General features: G+C 37.4%; 1 protein-coding gene across 4 annotated transcripts in view; it reads left to right on the top strand.

The window, feature by feature from the left end:
* LOC123534305 (tubulin delta chain-like) overlaps nt 1-20,238 on the top strand; it is a 33,276-nt gene extending 13,038 nt beyond the window's left edge. For all 4 annotated transcript variants that reach the window (XM_053520319.1, XM_045316478.2, XM_045316480.2 and 1 more), the window contains exons 4-7: nt 4,096-4,208; nt 10,471-10,913; nt 13,247-13,411; nt 19,595-20,238. In XM_053520319.1, coding sequence (XP_053376294.1) covers nt 4,096-4,208; nt 10,471-10,913; nt 13,247-13,411; nt 19,595-19,974 — 1,101 coding nt within the window. In that variant the 3' untranslated portion in view covers nt 19,975-20,238. The remainder of the gene's footprint in view (nt 1-4,095; nt 4,209-10,470; nt 10,914-13,246; nt 13,412-19,594) is intronic.
* Nucleotides 20,239-22,492: the final 2,254 nt, after the last annotated feature.

Raw genomic sequence — 22,492 nt, 5'->3', positions numbered from 1 at the left:
ATGCTCCCTTTTGTACTTAGAAAATATCAGATTTCTTGGTTAAATTTTATGTTTAGGTCAGCTTCTCTCCTAAACTATCAAAGCTATTGCTTTAAAACTTGCAACACTTGTTCACCATCATAAGCGGACGCTGTACATCAAGAAACATAACTCCATCCTGCTTTTTGCAAGATTTATGGCCACTTTTGGACTTAGAAAATATCAGATTTCTTGGTTAAGTTTTATGTTTAGGTCAACCTTTTCTCTTAAACTATCAAAGCTATTGCTTTGAAACTTGCAACACTTGTTCACCATCATAAGCTGACCCTGTACATCAAGAAACATAACTCCATTCTGCTTTTTGCAATAATTATTGCCCCTTTTGGACTTAGAAAACCAGTTTTCTTGGTTGAGTATTATGTTTAAGTCAGATTTCTTGGTTAAATTTTATGTTTAGGTCAGTTTTCTCCTAAACTATCAAAGCTATTGCTTTAAAACTTGCAACACTTGTTCACCATCATAAGCTGACCCTATACATCAAGAAACATAACTCCATCCTGCTTTTTGCAAGATTTATGGCCACTTTTGGACTTAGAAAATATCAGATTTCTTGGTTAAGTTTTATGTTTAGGTCAACCTTTTCTCTTAAACTATTAAAGCTATTGCTTTAAAACTTGCAACACTTGTTAACCATCATAAGCGGACGCTGTACATCAAGAAACATAACTCTATCCTGCTTTTTGCAAGAATGATGGCCCTTTTTAGACTTAGAAAATCATATGTAGGACAATATTTCTATTATACAAAAAAAATCAGATGAGCGTCAGCACCCGTAATACAGTGCTCTTGTTTTTAAACTGTTTTCTTCTTTAGAAGTCGGGGAATAGAACTGCACATTTCAAGAGGAGACATTTGTGTAATTTTAGCTCACCTGGGCACAAAGTGCTCATGATGAGCTATTGTGATCACGCTGTGTTTATCATCTGTCATCCATCATGCGTGCATCCATCCGTCAAGTCTTCCGTTGTTAACAATTGTGTTTAAACGATATCTCCAAAACCACAGAATGGATTTAGATGAAACTTGGCCAAGATGTTCCTCTAGCAAAGTTGTTTGAATGAACAAAATTTCATGCCCACAAAATTAAAATGATTTCTCAGAATACACACGTGGTTCATATAACCTCACATAGACTTGTATATTCAGGGGATATATGGGTAGGAACAATGATGAATGTCATGAAATATCTTGTTTTGCTACTATAAGAATCTTTTATTGGTTGAAGGTGAGGATGAAAATATCTAGCTGAAGGGTAACTGTTCAGGTGGAAATAAGGTTAGGGATTTTTCTAGACCTCTAAAAAGGGCAGGGTGCTGCTAAAAAGGGGCAGGGTGCATTTTGCGCGTTGTCTACAAAAACCAAAAAGTAGATTTCCATGGTCTTTAGCATGACTATCACTGTCATGATCTGATATGTGAGGCACATGTTACATAACTCTTCTTTGCATTTTTACAAAATTTTGTCCCTTTTTTGACTTAGCAGTTTTTGTACGTAAGCTGGTATCTCAGTACCCACTAATGGGAATGGATTGAAACTTCACATAATTGTCCCCTGTCATGAACTGATATATGCATTTTACAGGTTACATAACCCTGTTCTGCAGTTTTACAAAATTATTCCACTTTGCAACTTTTATTTTCATTCAACTGACAAGGCTGTCGAATAGTCGAGCGTTGCTGTCCTCCGACAGCTCTTGTTGGTTATAAGTGTCTGTTTTGTAAGTTACTACATTGTATATGAGGTTGTGCAATACAATCTTTATGCAGAACATAACATTTTATGGTATTTCTAATCAAGAAAACTTGCAATAATGAATGCAATGATAGAACAAGCAGTATGTATTTATTAATGATAAGAATGTTATATAAATAAACAGGAATAATGTATTTTTGTTTTTTTTTTCATTCGAATTCATTGCAAGTTTCTTCTGCTAGTGCAAATCTGAATACATTTTCAATAAATGTCATTATACATTCATTATATTACTGAACAGGCCGTTGATACTCGTGTAAATAGGTGCACATATTTCAGTGGGTAGTTTACATGGGTATAGATGATTTTCAAACTTCAAAATAAGTTTGTTTACGATTTTTCGCTATTTGGGTAAAGGGAAACTACTCTCCGCACTAACTGCTACGCTAAAATCTAAGATTGCCATTATGTTCTGTAATAGATCGAGTGGTTTATTTTTTTTTTCTTAAACAATTTTAATTTGAAATTTTCATATAAATTTAATAGTATTTTGATGAAAGAAATATATAAAAAAAATCATAGATATTATGATACTAATTAAAGATCGAGTATTATCTTCATCCGAGATCAAACTGTGAACAACAAAACTGACACGAGGTGTCACGCCAATTGCCGATAATTACTGGCCATTTAATAAACAGCAGACTTTGTTCTAAATTAGGTTTTTTCTTTAATTCTGTTTTCCTATTTGCTTTCATTGCAGACCTCTCTAATTGTTGTTTGTTACGATTCAGTTGGTCATCGTCTTTTAATCGCTGCATACACACCTCGGGCAAATACACAGCACCTAGTGTCATATCTGCATATCGATTGACAGTTATTTGGGACGTCTGCTATTTTGAAAGATGATTGGCGGGTAATTCAAAGGGGCGGTGCTGAAAGGGTAAAAGGGCGCTGAAGAAAGGCAAATGGGCGGCGATTTGTGCAGAAGGGCGGCGCTAAAAAAAGGCATGGCGCAGTGCCCTGCTATTCTGCTCTAGAAAAATCCCTAAAGGTTCTACTGAGTTACCATTTATCCGAGAGCCAGATATTTCCCATTCTCGCATACCAAATTTTTGTCTCGGTACCATGCCGAACATGTGATGAATGAGAATGGATATTTCCATCCACATCTTTAACTAGTGATTGATTTTTTTTTTGCATACTGTATTCTTAGATTGATAGAAGAAATAAAGTGAAATGAATGCTTTTCTTTTAAGCACTATTTAATTTTAGTAGTACAGGTCATGAGTCATCTTACACCCTGGGGTGTTAAACAAGTTTTTCAAGTTTTTCTAGCACTGGCAAGACATTGGAAAATCCTGCCTGGCATGCAAAAAAATAAAATGCTTGAATACCAGAAGTTTTGGTTCAGTTAGAGTAAGTATCAGCCTGTTTCAGAAAGACTTGTTTCTAATTGTGCTCTAACATTAATGAATTAAGAATACTGTGAAATCATAATTATTTGCGAAGGAACTAATTTTCATGGAAATCACTAAAATAAAAATATGTTCAAGAGAACATACAAATGTAACTGTAAAATTCCAATGTATTTTATTTTAGACCCATGATAATGTACCCCCTTTTGAAGAGCCAGCATGAGCTTTCTTGGTTAAAGTTTTTCGGCAACCTTTGTTTTTCTTTGTTACTATTGCTTATATCTTGCTGTATATTCACATTAACATTGTTCAGCATGCAAACAAAGTATGTGCAGGGCCCATTATACCCAAGGTTAAGGTCACCAAGGTGTTATACTTAAGGTTATTTTTAAGATTAAAGTTTTTTCTATCATTTCTTTGTTACTATTTCTTATATCTTACTGTAAGTTCACATGAACATTGTCCAGCATACAAACAAAGTATATGCAGGGACTGCATGTGTGGTAACAATCCCCATAACTCTGATTTGTATTTTTGACCAAATTATGCCCCTTTCATACTTAAATGTTTTGACAAACTTCCTTTTCTAGACATAACTTTGGTACTACATGTTTATATAAGATAATGACTTAAAATTCATTTTATTGTCAAATCGCCCAATAGTGGAGCACGCTGTCTTATGGACAGCTCTTGTTAAACATAAAAATTAGGAGTCTGATATCTTTGAAAAGAACTGTTTGTGCAGAAACCATATGATTTTATACCAACTAAATTGTTTACACAGTAATAACAGTTTGTAGACTCTGTTGTAGATTTTCAAGTGAGGTGGTTTTATGAATAAAATTTCAGGGATTTTGTTCAGATATTCCTTCAGTATAACAATGGTGCAATAAAACCTTGTGTGCAAATGTCAAATTAATATCAGTAAATTTTCGTGGTTTTACAGGCAATTGCCCAGACATGTCAGGAAGCAAAGAAGTCTGGGAAATGGAAGTACCCAGATAAACAACAGTTTTATCAGAAGAGGGGTTCCGGCAATAACTGGGCACATGGTTACAGGTACGAGGGGAGAAACAACAATATTATTTGAAAATGGGTAATATTCCGGTAATATTTGGGCTCACAGTTGGGAGAGAAACAAAATTTTATCAGGAGAAGGGTTTCTGGTAGTAATTAGCAGCATGAATGAAAACTCACAAATAAACAAAAGAGTAAATTACATATTCAGTGCATCTTTTTTGTCGAGCTACCTTTACAGTGAGCCCAACATAGAGGTCAAAGTGACTTTATACTGTGAAATCATTTATATTCATGGGGGACTAATTTTCGTGGATTTCATGGTTGAGTCAATCTGCTAAATTTAATCCCAATGAACAAGTAAAATTCTCATTAATTGTATGTTCAAAATTTGACTGTTTTGCCGTTTTGACCAAAACCACGAAATTTCATGCATTTGTGCGTGCTTCCATCTGATTTTGTCTAGGTAATAACTTTGACATCTTCTTCTTCTTCGTTCGCGACTACACTGTCAGACCAGTAGCCTCGATGAAACTTGTGGTTTGCTGAAGATCCTCAGTGCCTCCATACAGTTTCTGGTGGATTGAGGTATCTATCGGCCAAGTCGCAGCTCGCTCCTGGTCATGCCTTTTACATCTCTGAAGTATATGCTCCGCAGTCTGATCTTCTTCACCATATGGACAAGTTGGCGATGATGTCAGTCTGTATTTCTTGTACATGTGAGCATTGAGCTTGTTGTGCCCTGAGTGGAGCCTGACCATCTTCACTTGTTCAGGCCGATCAAGGAGATGAAAAGCATCTTCCTCCATCCTTGGTCTCGTTAGTGCCTTGAGGATGGTGACTTTCTCCTTGTAACTCATAGGTTCTGTTGGTTGTTCTGACTGAGCGCCTAGCTTGGCCAGTTTGTCTGCCTCTTCATTGCCTGGAAGTCCACAATGGGATGGAATCCACTGAAGTGCTACTTTGCAGGTTATTCTCAGGCTCTGCATTCTCCTGGCTAGCTGCGGAGCTTTATTGTTGATCAGAGCTTCCATGACAGACAGTGCATCTGTGAGAAAGACGACTGAGGAGCTTTCTTCTGCCGAGTCTTCAACCATTGAGACGGCCTTCATGAGTGCTTCAGTCTCTGCCTTGTAATTGCTGCAGTGTTTTCCTGTGGCTGCATGTAGTGTTTCTCTCTTGCCAGATGGGTATTGAATGAAAACTCCAGCTCCTCCATCTTTGACGGCGCATGTGGCTGATCCATCTATATAGACATGAGTCCATGATTCCAGAGGATAGTCTTCATTGATCATAGCAAATGTGAGGCTCTTCCGAATGCCTTCATCCTCTTGCTTCCCGCGGTCAAGACGAGGAACAGCAAGTCTCACAGTCACTGAGGACAGATCATTCGCTAGTGGGTTTATAATGTCTTCACTACCTAGGGGAGTTGTTGGTATGCTCAGCTCAGTTTTGAACTCTCGGTTGAGTTTCTTTGGTTTATGTACGAAGCTGCTACGTTTGAGCCGATTCTTTGTGTAGCCATCTAGCTTGGCTTTCATGGGATGGTCTTGAAAAGACCTGAACTTCTCTGCTTGAAGCAGAACCTTTGCATGTCTTCTGTCTTGTAACGGCTGTGTACCTGTTAGCTTCTCCATGAAGGAGCCTGTTAGCTTCTCCATCAAGGAGATTGGTGTAGACTTTGTAGCACCTGTCACGATCCGCAATGCTTGGTTCTGAACCTTGTCTAAAGCCTGTTGGTTAGTTTTGGCAGTAGTGGACCGGGCAGTTGAGCTATACTCTAAATGTTAACTATACTCTAAATGTCTCACTGTTCCCTGATATACTGTCTTGAGTATTTGCTCATTTGCTCCCCACGTTGTTCCAGCAAGTTTGTGCATCATGGCAAGCTTCCTACAGGCCTTCCCTTCTGCTTGTCTAATGTGGGGCTTCCAGGTTAGCCGTTTGTCAAAGGTCACTCCGAGGTATTTTGCCTCATCTGCTTCAATCAGTGAAGTATTTTCCATCATGATTTTACCCGCCTTCTGCTTTGATGACAGGGAGAATAGTGTGGTGGACGATTTCTCTGTATTGATCGATACACACCAATCTTCAGCTCAAGCTGAAAGCTTGTTGATGGCTTTTTGCATCCTGTATGAGGCTTGTTCTTCTTTACACCATAACACCAGATCGTCAGCATAGAGAGCAGCCTTAACTCTACTTAACTCTCGGGCTGAAGATTGGTGTGTATCGATCAATAACTTTGACATGGATGGAGCAGTTTTGTTTATATTTGGCATGAATGTATATCTAAATCAGACTGGGTTTGCCACTCAAACATCAGATTCCTATTTCAAAGGTCAGGGTCACACTTAGGGGTCGAAGGTTATGTCTGATCTTATCTGGGCCATAACATTATTATGCATGGTGGGTGCAATCTTTTTATCTGGCATAATTGTTTCAACAACAAACCTCATGTCTCTTGTCAAAAAGGTCAAGGCCACTCTTAGGGGCCAAAAGTCCTTTTAGAGCTTGTTAGGGTAGTAACTTAAACATGCATGCAGCAGTCTAATCTTAATTTTGTTTAGTATAAGCATTTGCCTCAGTGTGACAAACTGTAAGACATAAACCTCAAGTGCTTATCTCAAAGATCATGTATGATCTTGTCTATGCAATTGTTTTTTTTTATTTGGAAGAGAAAATTACCTCAATGAAACTTCTTTTGCCACATGATCCACCCCCCCCCCCCCCACCCCACCCAGCAACAAAGGTTGAGGTCTCACTAAGGAGTCAATGATCATAGCAGATGTGGTTGGTGCTGTAACTTTATCTTGCTAAAGCTTATGTTTTTTTATTGGCTGAAATGTTTGAGATATTTATGTGGTGTGTCAACAGATAACAGACTTGACATTGCTGACATTGATGCTCTTTGGGCGTCAGGATTCTAGTTCTTCCCTTAATCTACACTTGAGATGAACTAGATGAATTCATGTTGTGTGATAGTAAATAAAATTATAATACACCTTAACAATTAAACAACTGCATTATTGCCCACATTTGAATTCTTAGCAAGTCAATAATATTGGATGATTGATTAAAGGAAATATGTATCAGGTCATTTGACCTCACCCTCTGATTCATGTGGGGAAATTGTTTACCATGTGGGGAAGTCGTCTGATTTGTGTGGGGAAGGTGACTTGTTTGTTTGGGGAAGTTGTCTGAGCATGTGGAAAAGTTGTCCCATTCATGTGGGGAAGGTGTCTGATCATGTTTGGAATTTGTCTGATAATGTGGGAAGTTTTGTGATCAAGTGGGGAAGTTGTCTAATAATGTGGATGTTATGTGATCAAGTGGGGAAGTTGTCTGATAATGTGGAAGTTTTGTGATCAAGTGGGGAAGTTGTCTGATAATGTGGAAGTTATGTGATCAAGTGGGGAAGTTGTCTGATAATGTGGAAGTTATGTGATCAAGTGGGGAAGTTGTCTGATAATGTGGAAGTTATGTGATCAAGTGGGGAAGTTGTCAGTTACTTACAGAGAACAGATATTTTATGTTATACTGGTTTGGTTACCTAGAATGTATTATCTTCATCTACTCATTGTAGATTTATGTAAAAAAAGTCAGAATTTATAAGATTTATGTAGTCTGTAAAATAGGCAGATTATAGCTTTCTTAAATATTTTGTTTAAAAGTCATAAATAAATGCACAAATTTGATGTGAAAAAATTAAATTTCCTGTCAGTCTCATAAAAGCATATAATATTTTTCATATTTGATGGTGAACAAATACTGTATGATGATCAAGTTAATATTTAAGTTAATGAAGCTGAAATGTTTACAGAGATCAATACACAATTTTGTTGGAATGTAACAAGGCTGCAGATTGGATTATGCATTTAACGAAACCAGTTATAATTGGCTGGTATTTGATAGATCTGTATTTAAATATCTGCAAGACTTTGTTTTGAAGAATAGCTGCTTGTTCTAGTTTGCTAACAAAATATCACTTTTTATAGTGAATATCACTTTCTATGGACATCCATGTGACCAGTTATTGACCAACAAGATAAGTGGAATTTATGAGTCATAAACTAAAAAAGTTTGATATTTGAATTAGAAACTGCTGGAATGCTCATTTAAACCAAAGCATTTTGTTTACCATGAAAATGTGTTAGTTTAACCTGTTTACCATGTGTTAGTTTAAACCTGTTTACCATGTGTTAGTTTTAACCTGTTTACCGTGTGTGGGTTTTAATCTGTTTACCATGTTTAAGTTTTAACCTGTTTACCATGTGTGAGTTTTACCATGTGTCAGTTTTAACCTGTTTACCATATGTAAGTTTTAACCTGTTTACTATGTGTGAGTTTTACCATGTGTTAGTTTTAACCTGTTTACCATATGTTAGTTTTAACCTGTCTACCATGCGTTAGTTTTAACCTGTTATAGAAAAAAGTTAATCATGTTTATTATGGGTACATTTGGTGGATGTTTTTAGCTCACCTGTCACAAAGTGACAAGGTGAGCTTTTGTGATCGTGCGGTGTCCGTCGTCCGTTCGTGCGTGCGTCCGTAAACTTTTGCTTGTGACCACTCTAGAGGTCACATTTTTCATGGGATCTTTATGAAAGTTGGTCAGAATGTTCATCTTGATGATATCTAGGTCAAGTTCGAAACTGGGTCACGTGCCATCAAAAACTAGGTCAGTAGGTCTAAAAATAGAAAAACCTTGTGACCTCTCTAGAGGCCATATATTTCACAAGATCTTCATGAAAATTGGTCAGAACGTTCATCTTGATGATATCTAGGTCAAGTTCGAAACTGGGTCACATGCCATCAAAAACTAGGTCAGTAGGTCAAATAATAGAAAAACCTTGTGACCTCTCTAGAGGCCATATTTTTCATGGGATCTGTATGAATTTTGGTCTGAATGTTCATCTTGATGATATCTAGGTCAAGTTCGAAACTGGGTCACGTGCGGTCAAAAACTAGGTCAGTAGGTCTAATAATAGAAAAACCTTGTGACCTCTCTAGAGGCCATATATTTCATGAGATCTTCATGAAAATTGGTCAGAATGTTCACCTTGATGATATCTAGGTCAAGTTCGAAAGTGGGTCATGTGCCTTCAAAAACTAGGTCAGTAGGTCAAATAATAGAAAAACCTTGTGACCTCTCTAGAGGCCATATTTTTCATGGGATCTGTATGAAAGTTGGTCTGAGTGTTCATCTTGATGATATCTAGGTCAAATTCGAAAGTTGGTCATGTGCAGACAAAAACTAGGTCAGTAGGTCAAATAGTAGAAAAACCTTGTGACCTCTCTTAAGGCCATATTTTTCATGGGATCTGTATGAAAATTGGTCTGAATGTTCACCTTGATGATATCTAGGTCAAGTTCGAAACAGGGTCATGTGCGGTCAAAAACTAGGTCAGTAGGTCTAAAAATAGAAAAACCTTGTGACCTCTCTAGAGGCCATACTTGTGAATGGATCTCCATAAAAACTGGTCAGAATGTTCACCTTGATGATATCTAGGTCAAGTTTGAAAATGGGTCACGTGCCTTAAAAAACTAGGTCAGTAGGTCAAGTAATAAAAAAACCTTGTGACCTCTTTAGAGGCCATACTTTTCATGGGATCTGTATGAAAGTTGGCCTGAATGTTCATCTTGATGATATCTAGGTCAAGTTTGAAATTGGGTCAACTGCGGTCAAAAACTAGGTCAGTAGGTCTAAAATTATTAAAATCTTTTGACCTCTCTAGAGGCCATATTTTTCAATGGATCTTCATGAAAATTGGTCAGAATGTTCACCTTGATGATATCTAGGTCAGTTTCGAAACTGGGTCACGTGCGATCAAAAACTAGGCCAGTAGGTATAAAAGTAGAAAAACCTTGTGACCTCTCTAGAGGCCATATTTTTCATGAGATCTTCATGAAAATTAGTGAGAATGTTCACCTTGATGATATCTAGGTAAAGTTCAAAACAGGGTCACGTACCTTCGAAAACTAGGTCAATAGGTCAAATAATAGAAAAACCTTGTGACCTCTCTAGAGACCATATTTTTCAATGGATCTTCATGAAAATTAGTCAGAATTTTTATCTTGATAATATCTAGGTCAATTTCAAAACTGGGTCACATGAGCTCAAAAACTAGGTCACTATGTCAAATAATAGAAAAAACGACGTCAAACTCAAAACTGGGTCATGTGGGAAGAGGTGAGCGATTCAGGACCATCATGGTCCTCTTGTTTGATTTCTCACCGGCTAAAGTTGTATGCATTGATGTGGAAAAAAATTATTATATAAGTGTAATTTGTATCCATTTTTCAGGATTCATGGTCCAGCAGCAGAGGAAAGGATTATGGGAATGATTCAGACAGAGGCTGAGAAATGTGACAATTTGAACGGGTTTATGACATTCATGAGTCTAGCCGGGGGCACAGGGTCTGGTGTAGGTGCCTATATTACACAGTGTGTGAAAGATGAATTTCCACATGCATTCTTATTAAACCAGGTAGTATGGCCATATTCTATGGGAGAAGTGATAGTTCAGAATTACAATGCAGTGTTAACATTGTCCCACCTATACCAGTGTTCCGATGCTGTATTACTTATGGAAAATGACCAGTTACATAAGATATGTACACAACTTTTAAATATCAAGAAGATTGGTTTTCGGGACATAAACAAAGTGATTTGTCACAAACTGATGGGTATTTTATTACCAGCCATCACAGAGAAATACACTGGCTATGTAACATCTAATAATTTAGGTAAGTTCTCTGTATAATGTTCACTGATTGATAAATTTGACACAAAAATCAAACAAAAAAGCACCCAAAGTCATGATGTTTATTTGTTAGTAAGTATTAACCTGAAATTATTTTGTAGGTTTTATGAATAGTAATTATTGTGTTATTTTGTATCATATGGGATTACCTGTTGACGTATATTTGTACCCCCCGACAACAAAGTTGTAAGGGGGGGTATACTGGTTTCAGGTTGTCTGTCTGTCTGTCTGTCCGTCTGTCCGTAGACGCAGTCTTGTGCGCACCATCTCTCCTTATCCCCTTGACAGAATTTAATGAAACTTCACACAAGTGATCAGTACCAACAGTAGTTGTGCATGGGGCATGTTAGGTTCTTTTAGAAAAAAATTTTGCAGAGTTATGGGACTTTGTTTTTTTGTTACTATACTATATACATAGACACAATCTTGTGCGCACCATCTTTCTTCATCCCCTTGACATAATTTAATGAAACTTCACACAAGTGATCAGTACCAACAGTAGTTGTGCATGGGTCATGTTAGGTTCTTTCAGAAAAAAAATTTGCAGAGTTATGGGACTTTGTTTTTTTGTTACTGTACTATATACATAGACACAATCGTGTACACACCATCTCTCCTCATCCCCTTGACACAATTTAATGAAACTTCACACAAGTGATCAGTACCAACCCTAGTTGTGCATGGGGCATGTTAGTTCTTTCAGAAAATAATTTGCAAGTTATGGGACTTTGTTTTTTTTTTTTTGGTGGCTATACTATTATACATAGACACCTCTTTGCGCCCTATCTCCTCTCGCCTTGACACAATTTAATGAAACTCACACAATGTTGTCAGTCCAACCCTAGTTGTGCATGGTTGCGTACATTCATTTTAGTATAAATTTGCATAGTTATGACTTTGTTTTTATGCCCCCACTTTGGGGGGGGCATATAGATTTGCTCTTGTCCGTCCGTCCTTCCGTCCGTCTGTCCGTCCGTCCGTCCTTCCGAAAATGTTGTGTCACGCGTAGCTCTGAAAGTATTTGATGTAGAGTCACAAAACTTTACAGGAATGTTGGTCAGCATGTCTAGTTGTGCACCTGGGGTTTCGCGTCCGGATTCATTCAGTCATGTAGAAGTTATGGCCCATTGACTTTGTAAAAATTGGTCATTTTAATGTTGTGTCGTGCCTAGCTCCAAAAGTATATGACCTAGAGTCACAAAACTTTACAGGCATGTTGGTCAGCATGTGTAGTTGTGCACCTGGGGTTTCGTGTCCGGATTAATCCAGACATGTAGGAGTTATGGCCCCTGACTTAGTAAAAAATTGGTCATTTTAATGTTGTGTCGCGCATAGCTCCAAAAGTATTTGACCTAGAATCACCAAAGTTTACAGGAATGTTGGTCAGCATGTGTAGTTGTGCACCTGGGGTTTCGCGTCCGGATTCATTCAGTCATGTAGCAGTTATGGGTGCTGACTTTGTAAAAATTGGTCATTTTAATGTTGTGTCGTGCCTAGCTCCAAAAGTATATGAACTAGAGTCACAAAACTTTACAGGCATGTTGGTCAGCATGTGTAGTTGTGCACCTGGGGTTTCGCATCCGGATTCATCCAGTCATGTAGGAGTTATGGCCCCTGACTTAGTAAAAAATTGGTCATTTTAATGTTGTGTCGCGCATAGCCCCAAAAGTATTCGACCTAGAATCACCAAAGTTTACAGGAATGTTGGTCAGCATGTGTAGTTATGCACCTGGGGTTTCGCATCCGGATTCATTCAGTATTGTAGGAGTTCTGGCCCCTGACTAATGTCATGTAGTGGGGGCATCTGTGTCCCATGGACACATTTCTAGTTTGTTACTATACTGTATACATACATTCTATATACATACAGTCCACATAATTATGCAATCTTGTGTGCGTCAAATTGCAATGTACTGTCAGTGCATGCGGGGGGTACATTCATCACCTTTAGTGATAGCTCTAGTTTTGTTCAGTTTTACCAATATTAAGAAATATCATGTCATGCACACAGCTATACATGAGAGGAGTGATACTTTGTATCTTCTGATTTTAATAGGTCACATACCAAAAAAAAAAAAAACATTGAGAAGGTCTTTAAAATTTTGTGTTGCTTTGAAGGTATTGTATAAAAGCCCTCCTCGTGCATACTTTACAGCTGTGTAAAACCTGTATTACAATTCTTATTTGTGCAGTATCATTTGCTTTGACACTTGTTACAATCAGTTTATGCAGTGACAAAATGTAATACACTCTAAAATGTTGACAGGAAGGTTTAACCTAGCTTTACGTAAATTTTCTAGACATGGAATTTTGCAGGTGAAATGTTGGAACATCTGGTTCCCTGCCCAGATTACAAGTTGCTGACTGTGAAAAACATACCTCAGATGTCAGATATATCCAAGGATTTTAGCAGCTATCAGTGGCATGGTTTACTGAAACATCTTAGACAGATGTTGATAGCAAACGCTGCAATGGAAGAAGGTACTGGCCATAACTTGATTGTGTAAAGACATAGCAAAGATATTTTTCATTTTGTTTAGAATGGCTTCTATTTCAAACTATACTATATAGGACAAAAATCAGTCTGATTAACTTTTCATTTGTAACAGATCTGTAATTGTACCCCCCGACAACAAAGTTGTAGGGGGGGGGTATACTGGTTTCAGGTTGTCTGTCCGTCTGTCCGTCTGTCCGTCTGTCCGTAGACGCAATCTTGTGCGCACCATCTCTCCTTATCCCCTTGACAGAATTGAATGAAACTTCACACAAGTGATCAGTACCAACAGTAGTTGTGCATGGGGCATGTTAGGTTCTTTTAGAAAAAAAATTTGCAGAGTTATGGGACTTTGTTTTTTTGTTACTATACTATATACATCATGTGCATAGACACAATCTTGTGCGCACCATCTCTCCTCATCCCCTTGACACAATTTAATGAAACTTCACACAAGTGATCAGTACCAACAGTAGTTGTGCATGGGGCATGTTAGGTTCTTTTAGAAAAAATATTTGCAGAGTTATGGGACTTTGTTTTTTTTGTTACTATACTATATGCATAGACACAATCTTGTGCGCAGCATCTCTCCTCATCCCCTTGACACAATTAAATGAAACTTCACACAAGTGATCAGTAACAACAGTAGTTGTGCATCGGGCATGTTAGGTTCTTTCAGAAAAAAAATTTGCAGAGTTATGGGACTTTGTTTTTTTGTTACTATACTATATACATTGACACAATCTTGTGCGCACCATCTCTTCTCATCCCCTTGACACAATTTAATGAAACTGACAAACAAGTGATCAGTAACAACAGTAGTTGTGCATGGGGCATGTTAGGTTCTTTCAGCGACAAAAATTGCAGAGTTATGGGACTTTGTTTCTTGTTAACATACTATGTACATACAGTCTGCATATGCAATCTTGTGCGTGCCTAATCTACCAAACCCTTACACACAATTTAATGAAACTTCACACAAGTGATCAGTACCAACCCTAGTTGTGCATGGTGCATGTTACATTCTTTTAGATAAATATTCTGCATAGTTATGGGACTTTGTTTTTTGTTACTATACTGTATACATACAGTCTATATACATACAGTCCACATAATTATGCAGTCTTGTGTGTGTCAAATTGCAATGTACTGTGTCACTGCATGCGGGGGGTACATTCATCACCTTTAGTGATAGCTCTAGTTAGGTCTGTATTTGTAATGTTGATTGCTAACATAAGCATGCAACAGGTACTCCTATTTAAGTACATAAAATTTGCTTTAGCTTCCATTTGCCATGTCTGAATCATGGTGCATTATTAGTTACGTTGTTTGTTAGAATCTGGTATGTGAGTATAGTATAGAGTTATTCTCCTCATCCACCCATGTCTTCTCTTGCAACCACCTTGATTGTACTTCATTATTATACTCTTATTGAATGGCTTGCCAGCCACTTGTCAAAACTATTGACCTTTGGACCTCGAGCAATAGTTCTCACTATTAACCAGAAAGCCATTCAGTATGAGTATAATATTGAAGTACTGGTCTATACTGAAATACTGACGTTCGGACCTCGAGCAGTGATTTTTACTGCCACTAATTCTTTCAGGATTTTATTACATGAATAGATTTTGGTATTTTTGTCTCCAAATTTTGACTCTAACCTGTCAGAATTTGGTGTTGAACTATAGGCTGGTCAATAGCACTGTGTAATAATTGTTGATATGCCGTCTACAATCAAACCTTCGTTCACTTGAACTCGGATAATTCAGACACCACCCTTCACTCGAACTCCTGGTCAGGTCCCGGCAAAATCCCTGTGTATTGTATATTATTTGTTGGCACCAACTACAGATAACTCAAACAAATTCTGTTGGTCCCAACGAGTTCAAGTTAACAATGTTCGGCTGTATTACATTACTAATAGAACTACATTGTACAAAACCCAAATCAGACAGTTACTAATCTGATGTGGAATACATCATGTCAGTTTTAGTAAGTTTGCCAAATGCCAATTAGCTACCTAACCTCAAATTACAGTATGCACAATATGTTTTTGCATAAAAAGGTTCTAAAACATGTACCTTCATCGAAAATGGATGATGCAACTTTGTCATCATTGAGCAATTTTTAATATTCAAGATGGCCGCCTCAAATGCAAAATTGACTTATCTCCTAATTAATATAGAAGATTTGAATAGGGTTAATAATGTATATATTATTTTTGTTGCTAGAGGTAACAAAATCAGCATTAATTGTATATTTAAAAGAACAAAGTCATTTGAAAAATCCCAAATGGCAGTCAAAATGGCAGCCAAAATGGAAAATGCCTATATTTTGCATTAGACACTCTAATTATGCAGGTTTTCCTACCATATACGATTACTTGTAATAACTGAAAATGTTTATAACACTTTAAATGATTCTTCAGTAATTTTATAACAAAGAGGTGGATAAAATGGATATTCTTATTCAAAAGCATAACAATTTGAATACAAAAAATATATAAGAACGTGGTATGATTTTCATGATCAGTTTGCTATAAATAACATTAAGAATACACTGGAGGATTTCAAAAAACCCAATCTATGCATTTGTAAAATTTGATTCTAGAAGATAATGGTAATGCATATGTATAATAGATAAAGGTATAATGGTGGAAATTTGTCTGTGCTAAACGAAGTGTGACTACTGTTCATGGAACACATTTTCGGATATGTTTTTAGCCCACCATCATCAGATGGTGGGCTATTCAAATCACTCTACGTCCGTGGTCCGTCCGTCCGTCATTCCGTCCGTCCGTTAACAATTTCTCGTTATCGCATCTCCTCAGAAACTACTGGGGGGATTTTGACCAAACTTTGTCAGAATGATGTATTGGTACCCTAGTTGTGTCCCCCTGAAAATCAGACTGGTTCAACAATTTTTGAGTGAGTTATGGCCCTTAGTTTTTATAATTTACATAGATTTATATAGGGAAAAATTTTGAAAATCTTCTTGCCCAAAACCACAGAGCCTAGGGCTTTGATATTTGGTATGAAGCATCATCTAGTGGTCCTCTACCAAGATGATTCAAATTATATCCCTGGGGTCAAATGTGGCCGTGCCCCGGGGTCAGATGGTTTATATATACTTGTATAGGGAAAAACTTTGAAAAACCTCTTGTCCAAAACCACAAGGCCTAGGGCTTTGATATTTTGCATGTGACATCATCTAGTGGTCTTCTACTAAGATTGTTCAAATTATCCCCCTAGGGTCAAATATGGCCCCGCCCTGGGGGTCACATGGTTTATAAAGACTTATATAGGGAAAAACTTTGAAAAACCTCTTGTACAAAACCACAGGACCTAGGGCTTTGATATTTTGTATGTGACATCATCTAGTGGTCTTCTACTAAGGTTGTTCAAATTATCCCCCTAGGGTCAAATATGGCCCCGCCCTGGGGGTCACATGGTTTACATAGACTTACATAGGGAAAAACTTTGAAACTCTTCTTGTCCAAACCACAAAGCCTAGGGCTTCGATATTTGTAATGCAGCATTATTTGGTGGTTCTTTATCAAGTTTGTTCAAATTATCCCCCTAGGGTCAAATATGGCCCCGCCCTGGGGGTCACATGGTTTATATAGACTTGTATAGGGAAAAGCTTTTAAAATCTTCTTGTCAATAACCTACAACATTCAAATTTGGACCACATGTATAGTTTTGAGTGGCCAGATGAACATTGACATGAGTTGACCTTGATTTTGACCTAGTGACCTACTTTCACATTTATGTAGCTACAGCCTTCAAATTTGGACCACATGCCTAGTTTTGTGCACTGGAAAAAACTTTGACCTTGACATTGACCTAGTGACCTACTTTCACATTTCTCAAGCTACAGCCTTCAAATTTGGACCACATGCATAGTTTAGTGTACCGAAAAGAACTTTGACCTTGACATTAACCTAGTGACCTACTTTCACATTTTTGAAGTACAGGCTTCAAATTTGGACCACATGCATAGTTTTATGTTTCTAAATGAAATTTGATCTTGATTGTGACCTAGTGGCCTACTTTCACATTTCTCAAGCTACAGCCTTCAAATTTGGACCACATGCATAGTTTAGTGTACCGAAAAGAACTTTGACCTTGACATTAACCTAGTGACCTACTTTAACATTTTTGAAGTACAGGCTTCAAATTTGGACCACAGGCATAGTTTTGTGTTCCGGAATGAAATTTGACCTTGATTTTGACCTAGTGACCTACTTCCACATTTCTCAAGCTACAGCCGTCAAATTTGGACCACATGCATAGTTTGTGTACCAAAAAAAAAACTTTAACCTTGACATTGACCTAGTGACCTGCTTTCACATTTCTCAAGCTACAGCCTTCAAATTTTGACCACATGCATACTTTTGTGTACCGAAAGAAACTTTGACCTTGACATTGACCTAGTGACCTACTTTCACATTTTTGAAGGTACAGGCTTCAAATTTGGACCACATGCATAGTTTTGTGTTCCGAAATGAAATTTGACCTTGTTTTTGATCTAGTGACATACTTTCACATTTCTCAAGCTACAGTCTTCAAATTTGGACCACATGCGTAGTTTTGTGTACCGAAATGAACTTTGATCTTGAGATTGACCTAGTGAACTACTTTCACATTTCTCAAGCTACAGCCTTTAAATTTGGACCACATGCATATTTTTGTGTTCTGAATTGAAATTTGACATTGATTTTTATCTAGTACCTACTTTCACATTTCTCAAGCTGCAGCCTCCAAATTTGAAGCACATGCATAGTTTTGTATACCGAAATGAACTTTGACCTTGAAATTGATCTTGTGACCTACTTTCACATTTCTCAAGCTACAGCTTTCAAATTTAGATCACATGCATGGACCACATGCACAGTGATGTGTACTGAAATGAAATTTGACCTTGAGCTAGTCTTGAAATTTGAAACAATCAAAAATGGCTCAATGGTGGGCGCCAAGATCACTCTGTGATCTCATGTATTCGGATATTGGTTGCCGTCACTGGATAGAAATAGCAAATATCTGTTTGTTTTTTCATTGTTAAAACATAAACAAATTGACTATTTTGTCCAATGATAAAATGGTTAATTGATTTGCAACACGTCAAAGTAGATGACAGTGACGTAATGGTAAATGTCAACATGGTGGTGTTAAACAAGAAAGCCTAAATGCGCACTGTGATTTTTGTATGAGGTTAGTTACAGCACAAGCTACACTTGCATAGGCGGCATATATGGCAATGGTTACGCTTCAAGTATCACAGAAGGAACCACAATATCGATTTATCAAGTGTCGTCTCAATGTTACTGTATTAAATTAACTCATCCTTGTGCTGTCTTAATAGTAGAACACTATTATTCAAATACGTTATATCCAGTTTGACAAACTTGGAGATGTAGTTGGGATATGGACAATATCAGTTTTTTGCTGACTGTTGCGAAATGAAAGGTGCTAAAAGGCTGCCTGATATCAGAAATGATATTTGGACTGGAAAAATGGGAATGAAAACTGCTAATTTATCCAAACAATTGTTGCCACCTACATTGGAAATCGAAATTAGAATCTTACAATGAGAATGCTAAGAGCACATATACAAACATGCATATGATTGAGTGGTTTGGACCCAGACCCTTCAAATTTTTTTTCAGTTTTAGATGGAGCAAAGATCCAACTCTTTTAAGAGGCGTGTACCTACGACAATCCTGGAAGACAATCCCCCCCCCCACCACGACACCAGCTTTGTCCTTAAATTCCTCCTTTCTGGATCAAAACAACTCTGTGCAACAACCCACTGTCGTTCTGTGGCTCACTTCGCCTGCGCAATATTATGTAACAGCCATTAAAATGTAGCTGTCAAAAAAGATTGGTGAAGGATGTAGATGAAATACTAAGTGATGCAACAAATATATACATGCCTGTTGTCAGTAGCTCTTTGGAAAGTGAAACAAAATGTATCATATATAGACAACAGTGTAACATACATAATACGAAGATAGAACAAGGATCAGTTAATTTTATACAGTAACTTTGTGAAGACACGTGATACATTATTACTGACATTAACAGCAAATTGACGGCAAATCATACCTATTTCTTATATACATTTTATGTTCAAATGCTAGTAAAGCTTGTTATATGTATGTGTTTCAGGTATTGATTGGCAGGTTAAGCTGGAGGAAAGTCGCAGGTCTTTGGCTAACACATTGATTCTTAGAGGGAAGGATTTGGATGATGTTGACATGTCGGCTTTCTCTGATCCTCGACTTTACCCACCTTGGGTACCAGCAGATGGCATGTTATCTGTGTATAAACAGCAGAGAACTTTCAACAAATATGAAAAATGTGCTACACTTGTTACTAATAATAAATTCCCAGTCGCTTCATTAAATTCTGTGATAGACAAAGCTTGGAATATGTTTTCATCAAGAGCTTACACACATCAGTATGTGAAACACGGGTTGACAGAGGAGGATTTTGTTGATAGCTTTGTAATGTTAGAACAAGTTGTAGCCAGCTATAATAACTTGTGATAAGATCTTTTGGTGCAGTTTCTTGTTGCAACCATTCGACAGATTGTAAACTTGATCAATTTGTGATGCAACAAGTTTTGTGATATTGGAACCAATTCATTTGGAACCAGTTATAGTAAACTGTGATAAATGGGAAAGGAATAGATATCTACAAACATTTAAAGTGATCGTCCGGTGCTTTTATTCATATATTAAAATATTTTCACAATCCTATGAGAAAATTAAAGCAGTATCTTCACTTTGTAATAAAACACTGTCTTTGTATTTGTATTTATTTGTACGTCAGATATAATAAAATCTATAAGATCCCCTGGAAGGACAGAATGCAACCAAGCAATGATAGCAGACTCGGTGTGACTGAGTCTGTAAATAAAATGTAATGAAGTGTGCAACACCCCTCAGGCTTACATGGAATTCTGGTGTAAACAACTATCATGAATTCTTTTTAGCTCACCTGTCACAAAGTGACAAGGTGAGCTTTTGTGATCACGCGGCGTCCGTCGTCCGTCCGTCCGTCCGTGCGTGCGTGCGTGCGTCCGTGCGTCCGTAAACTTTTGCTTGTGACCACTCTAGAGGTCACATTTTTCATGGGATCTTTATGAAAGTTGGTCAGAATGTTCACCTTGATGATATCTAGGTCAAGTTCGAAACTGGGTCACGTGCCATCAAAAACTAGGTCAGTAGGTCTAAAAATAGAAAAACCTTGTGACCTCTCTAGAGGCCATATATTTCACAAGATCTTCATGAAAATTGGTCAGAATGTTCACCTTGATGATATCTAGGTCAAGTTCGAAACTGGGTCACGTGGGATCAAAAACTAGGTCAGTAGGTCTAAAAATAGAAAAACCTTGTGACCTCTCTAGAGGCCATATTTTTCATGAGATCTTCATGAATATTGTTTAGAATGTTCACCTTGATGATATCTAGGTCAAGTTCGAAACTGGGTCAGGTGGGGTCAAAAACTAGGTCATTAGGTCCAAAAATAGAAAAACCTTTTGACCTCTCTAGAGGCCATATTTCTCAATGGATCTTAATGAAAATTGGTCAGAATGTTCACCTTGATGATATCTAGGTCAAGTTCGAAACTGGGTCACGTGGGGGTAAAAACTAGGTCAGTAGATCTAAAAATAGAAAAACCTTGTGACCTCTCTAGAGGCCATATTTTTCATGAGATCTTCATGAATGTTGGTCAGAATGTTCACCTTAATGATATCTAGGTCAAGTTCAATACTGGGTCATGTTGGATCAAAAACTAGGTCAGTAGGTCTAAAAATAGAAAAACCTTGTGACCTCTCTAGAGGCCATATTTCTCAATGGATCTTCATGAAAATTGGTCAGAATGTTCACCTTGATGATATCTAGGTCAAGTTCGAAACTGGGTCACATGCGGTCAAAAACTAGGTCAGTAGGTCTAAAAATAGAAAAACCTTGTGACCTCTCTAGAGGCCATATTTTTCAATGGATCTTCAGGAAAATTGGTCAGAATGTTTACCTTGATGATATCTAGATCAAGTTCGAAACTGGGTCACGTGGGGTTAAAAACTAGGTCAGTAGATCTAAAAATAGAAAAACCTTGTGACCTCTCTAGAGGCCATATTTTTCATGAGATCTTCATGAATATTGGTCAGAATGTTCACCTTGATGATATCTAGGTCAGGTTCGAAACTGGGTCACGTGGGGTCAAAAACTAGGTCAGTAGGTCTAAAAATAGAAAAACCTTGTGACCTCTCTAGAGGCCATATTTCTCAATGGATCTTCATGAAAACTGGTGAGAATATTCAGCTTGATGATATCTAGGTCAGGTTCGTAACTGGGTCATGTGCGGTCAAAAACTAGGTCAGTAGGTCGAAAAATAGAAAAACCTTGTGACCTCTCTAGAGGCCATATTTTTCATGAGATCTTCTTGAAAATTGGTGAGAATGTTCATCTTGATGATATCTAGGTCAAGTTTAAAAGTGGGTCACGTGCCTTCAAAAACTAGGTCATTAGGTCAAATAATAGAAAAAGCTTGTGACCTCTCTAGAGGCCATATTTTTCAATGGATCTTCATGAAAATTGGTCAGAATTTTTTATCTTGATGATATCTAGGTCAGATGTGCTCAAAAACTAGGTAACTATGTCAAATAATAGAAATAACGACGTCATACTCAGTTCAACACTGGGTCTTGTGGGGATAGGTGAGCGATTCAGGACCATCATGGTCCTCTTGTTTAGTTAAGCCTTATTATGTTAGTTTCAGTGTAAGATCGAAATATATTTCACTGAGTGAATAACATATGCAATTGCAGCTACATGTGTTAATGTAATTTATGGTGTTCACAAGTGAAATATATTTCAATCTTACATGTGAAATAAACACATTTTCTTTTTATTTTATGGTATTCAATGGTGATGTCATGATACCTATGTTAAAAAATTGTCATGTAATGCTATGAAGCTCCAGATTTCTTTAACAGTGGAACATATATCTTACTGGTAATTGTGGTAGACGTACTTATATACATCTCTGTCTTACTGA

Source organism: Mercenaria mercenaria, chromosome 12, assembly GCF_021730395.1.
Source record: "Mercenaria mercenaria strain notata chromosome 12, MADL_Memer_1, whole genome shotgun sequence".
NCBI lineage: Eukaryota > Metazoa > Mollusca > Bivalvia > Venerida > Veneridae > Mercenaria > Mercenaria mercenaria.
The sequence above is the reverse complement of the archived record's forward strand: the minus strand, read 5'-3'. Positions and strand labels throughout refer to the sequence as shown.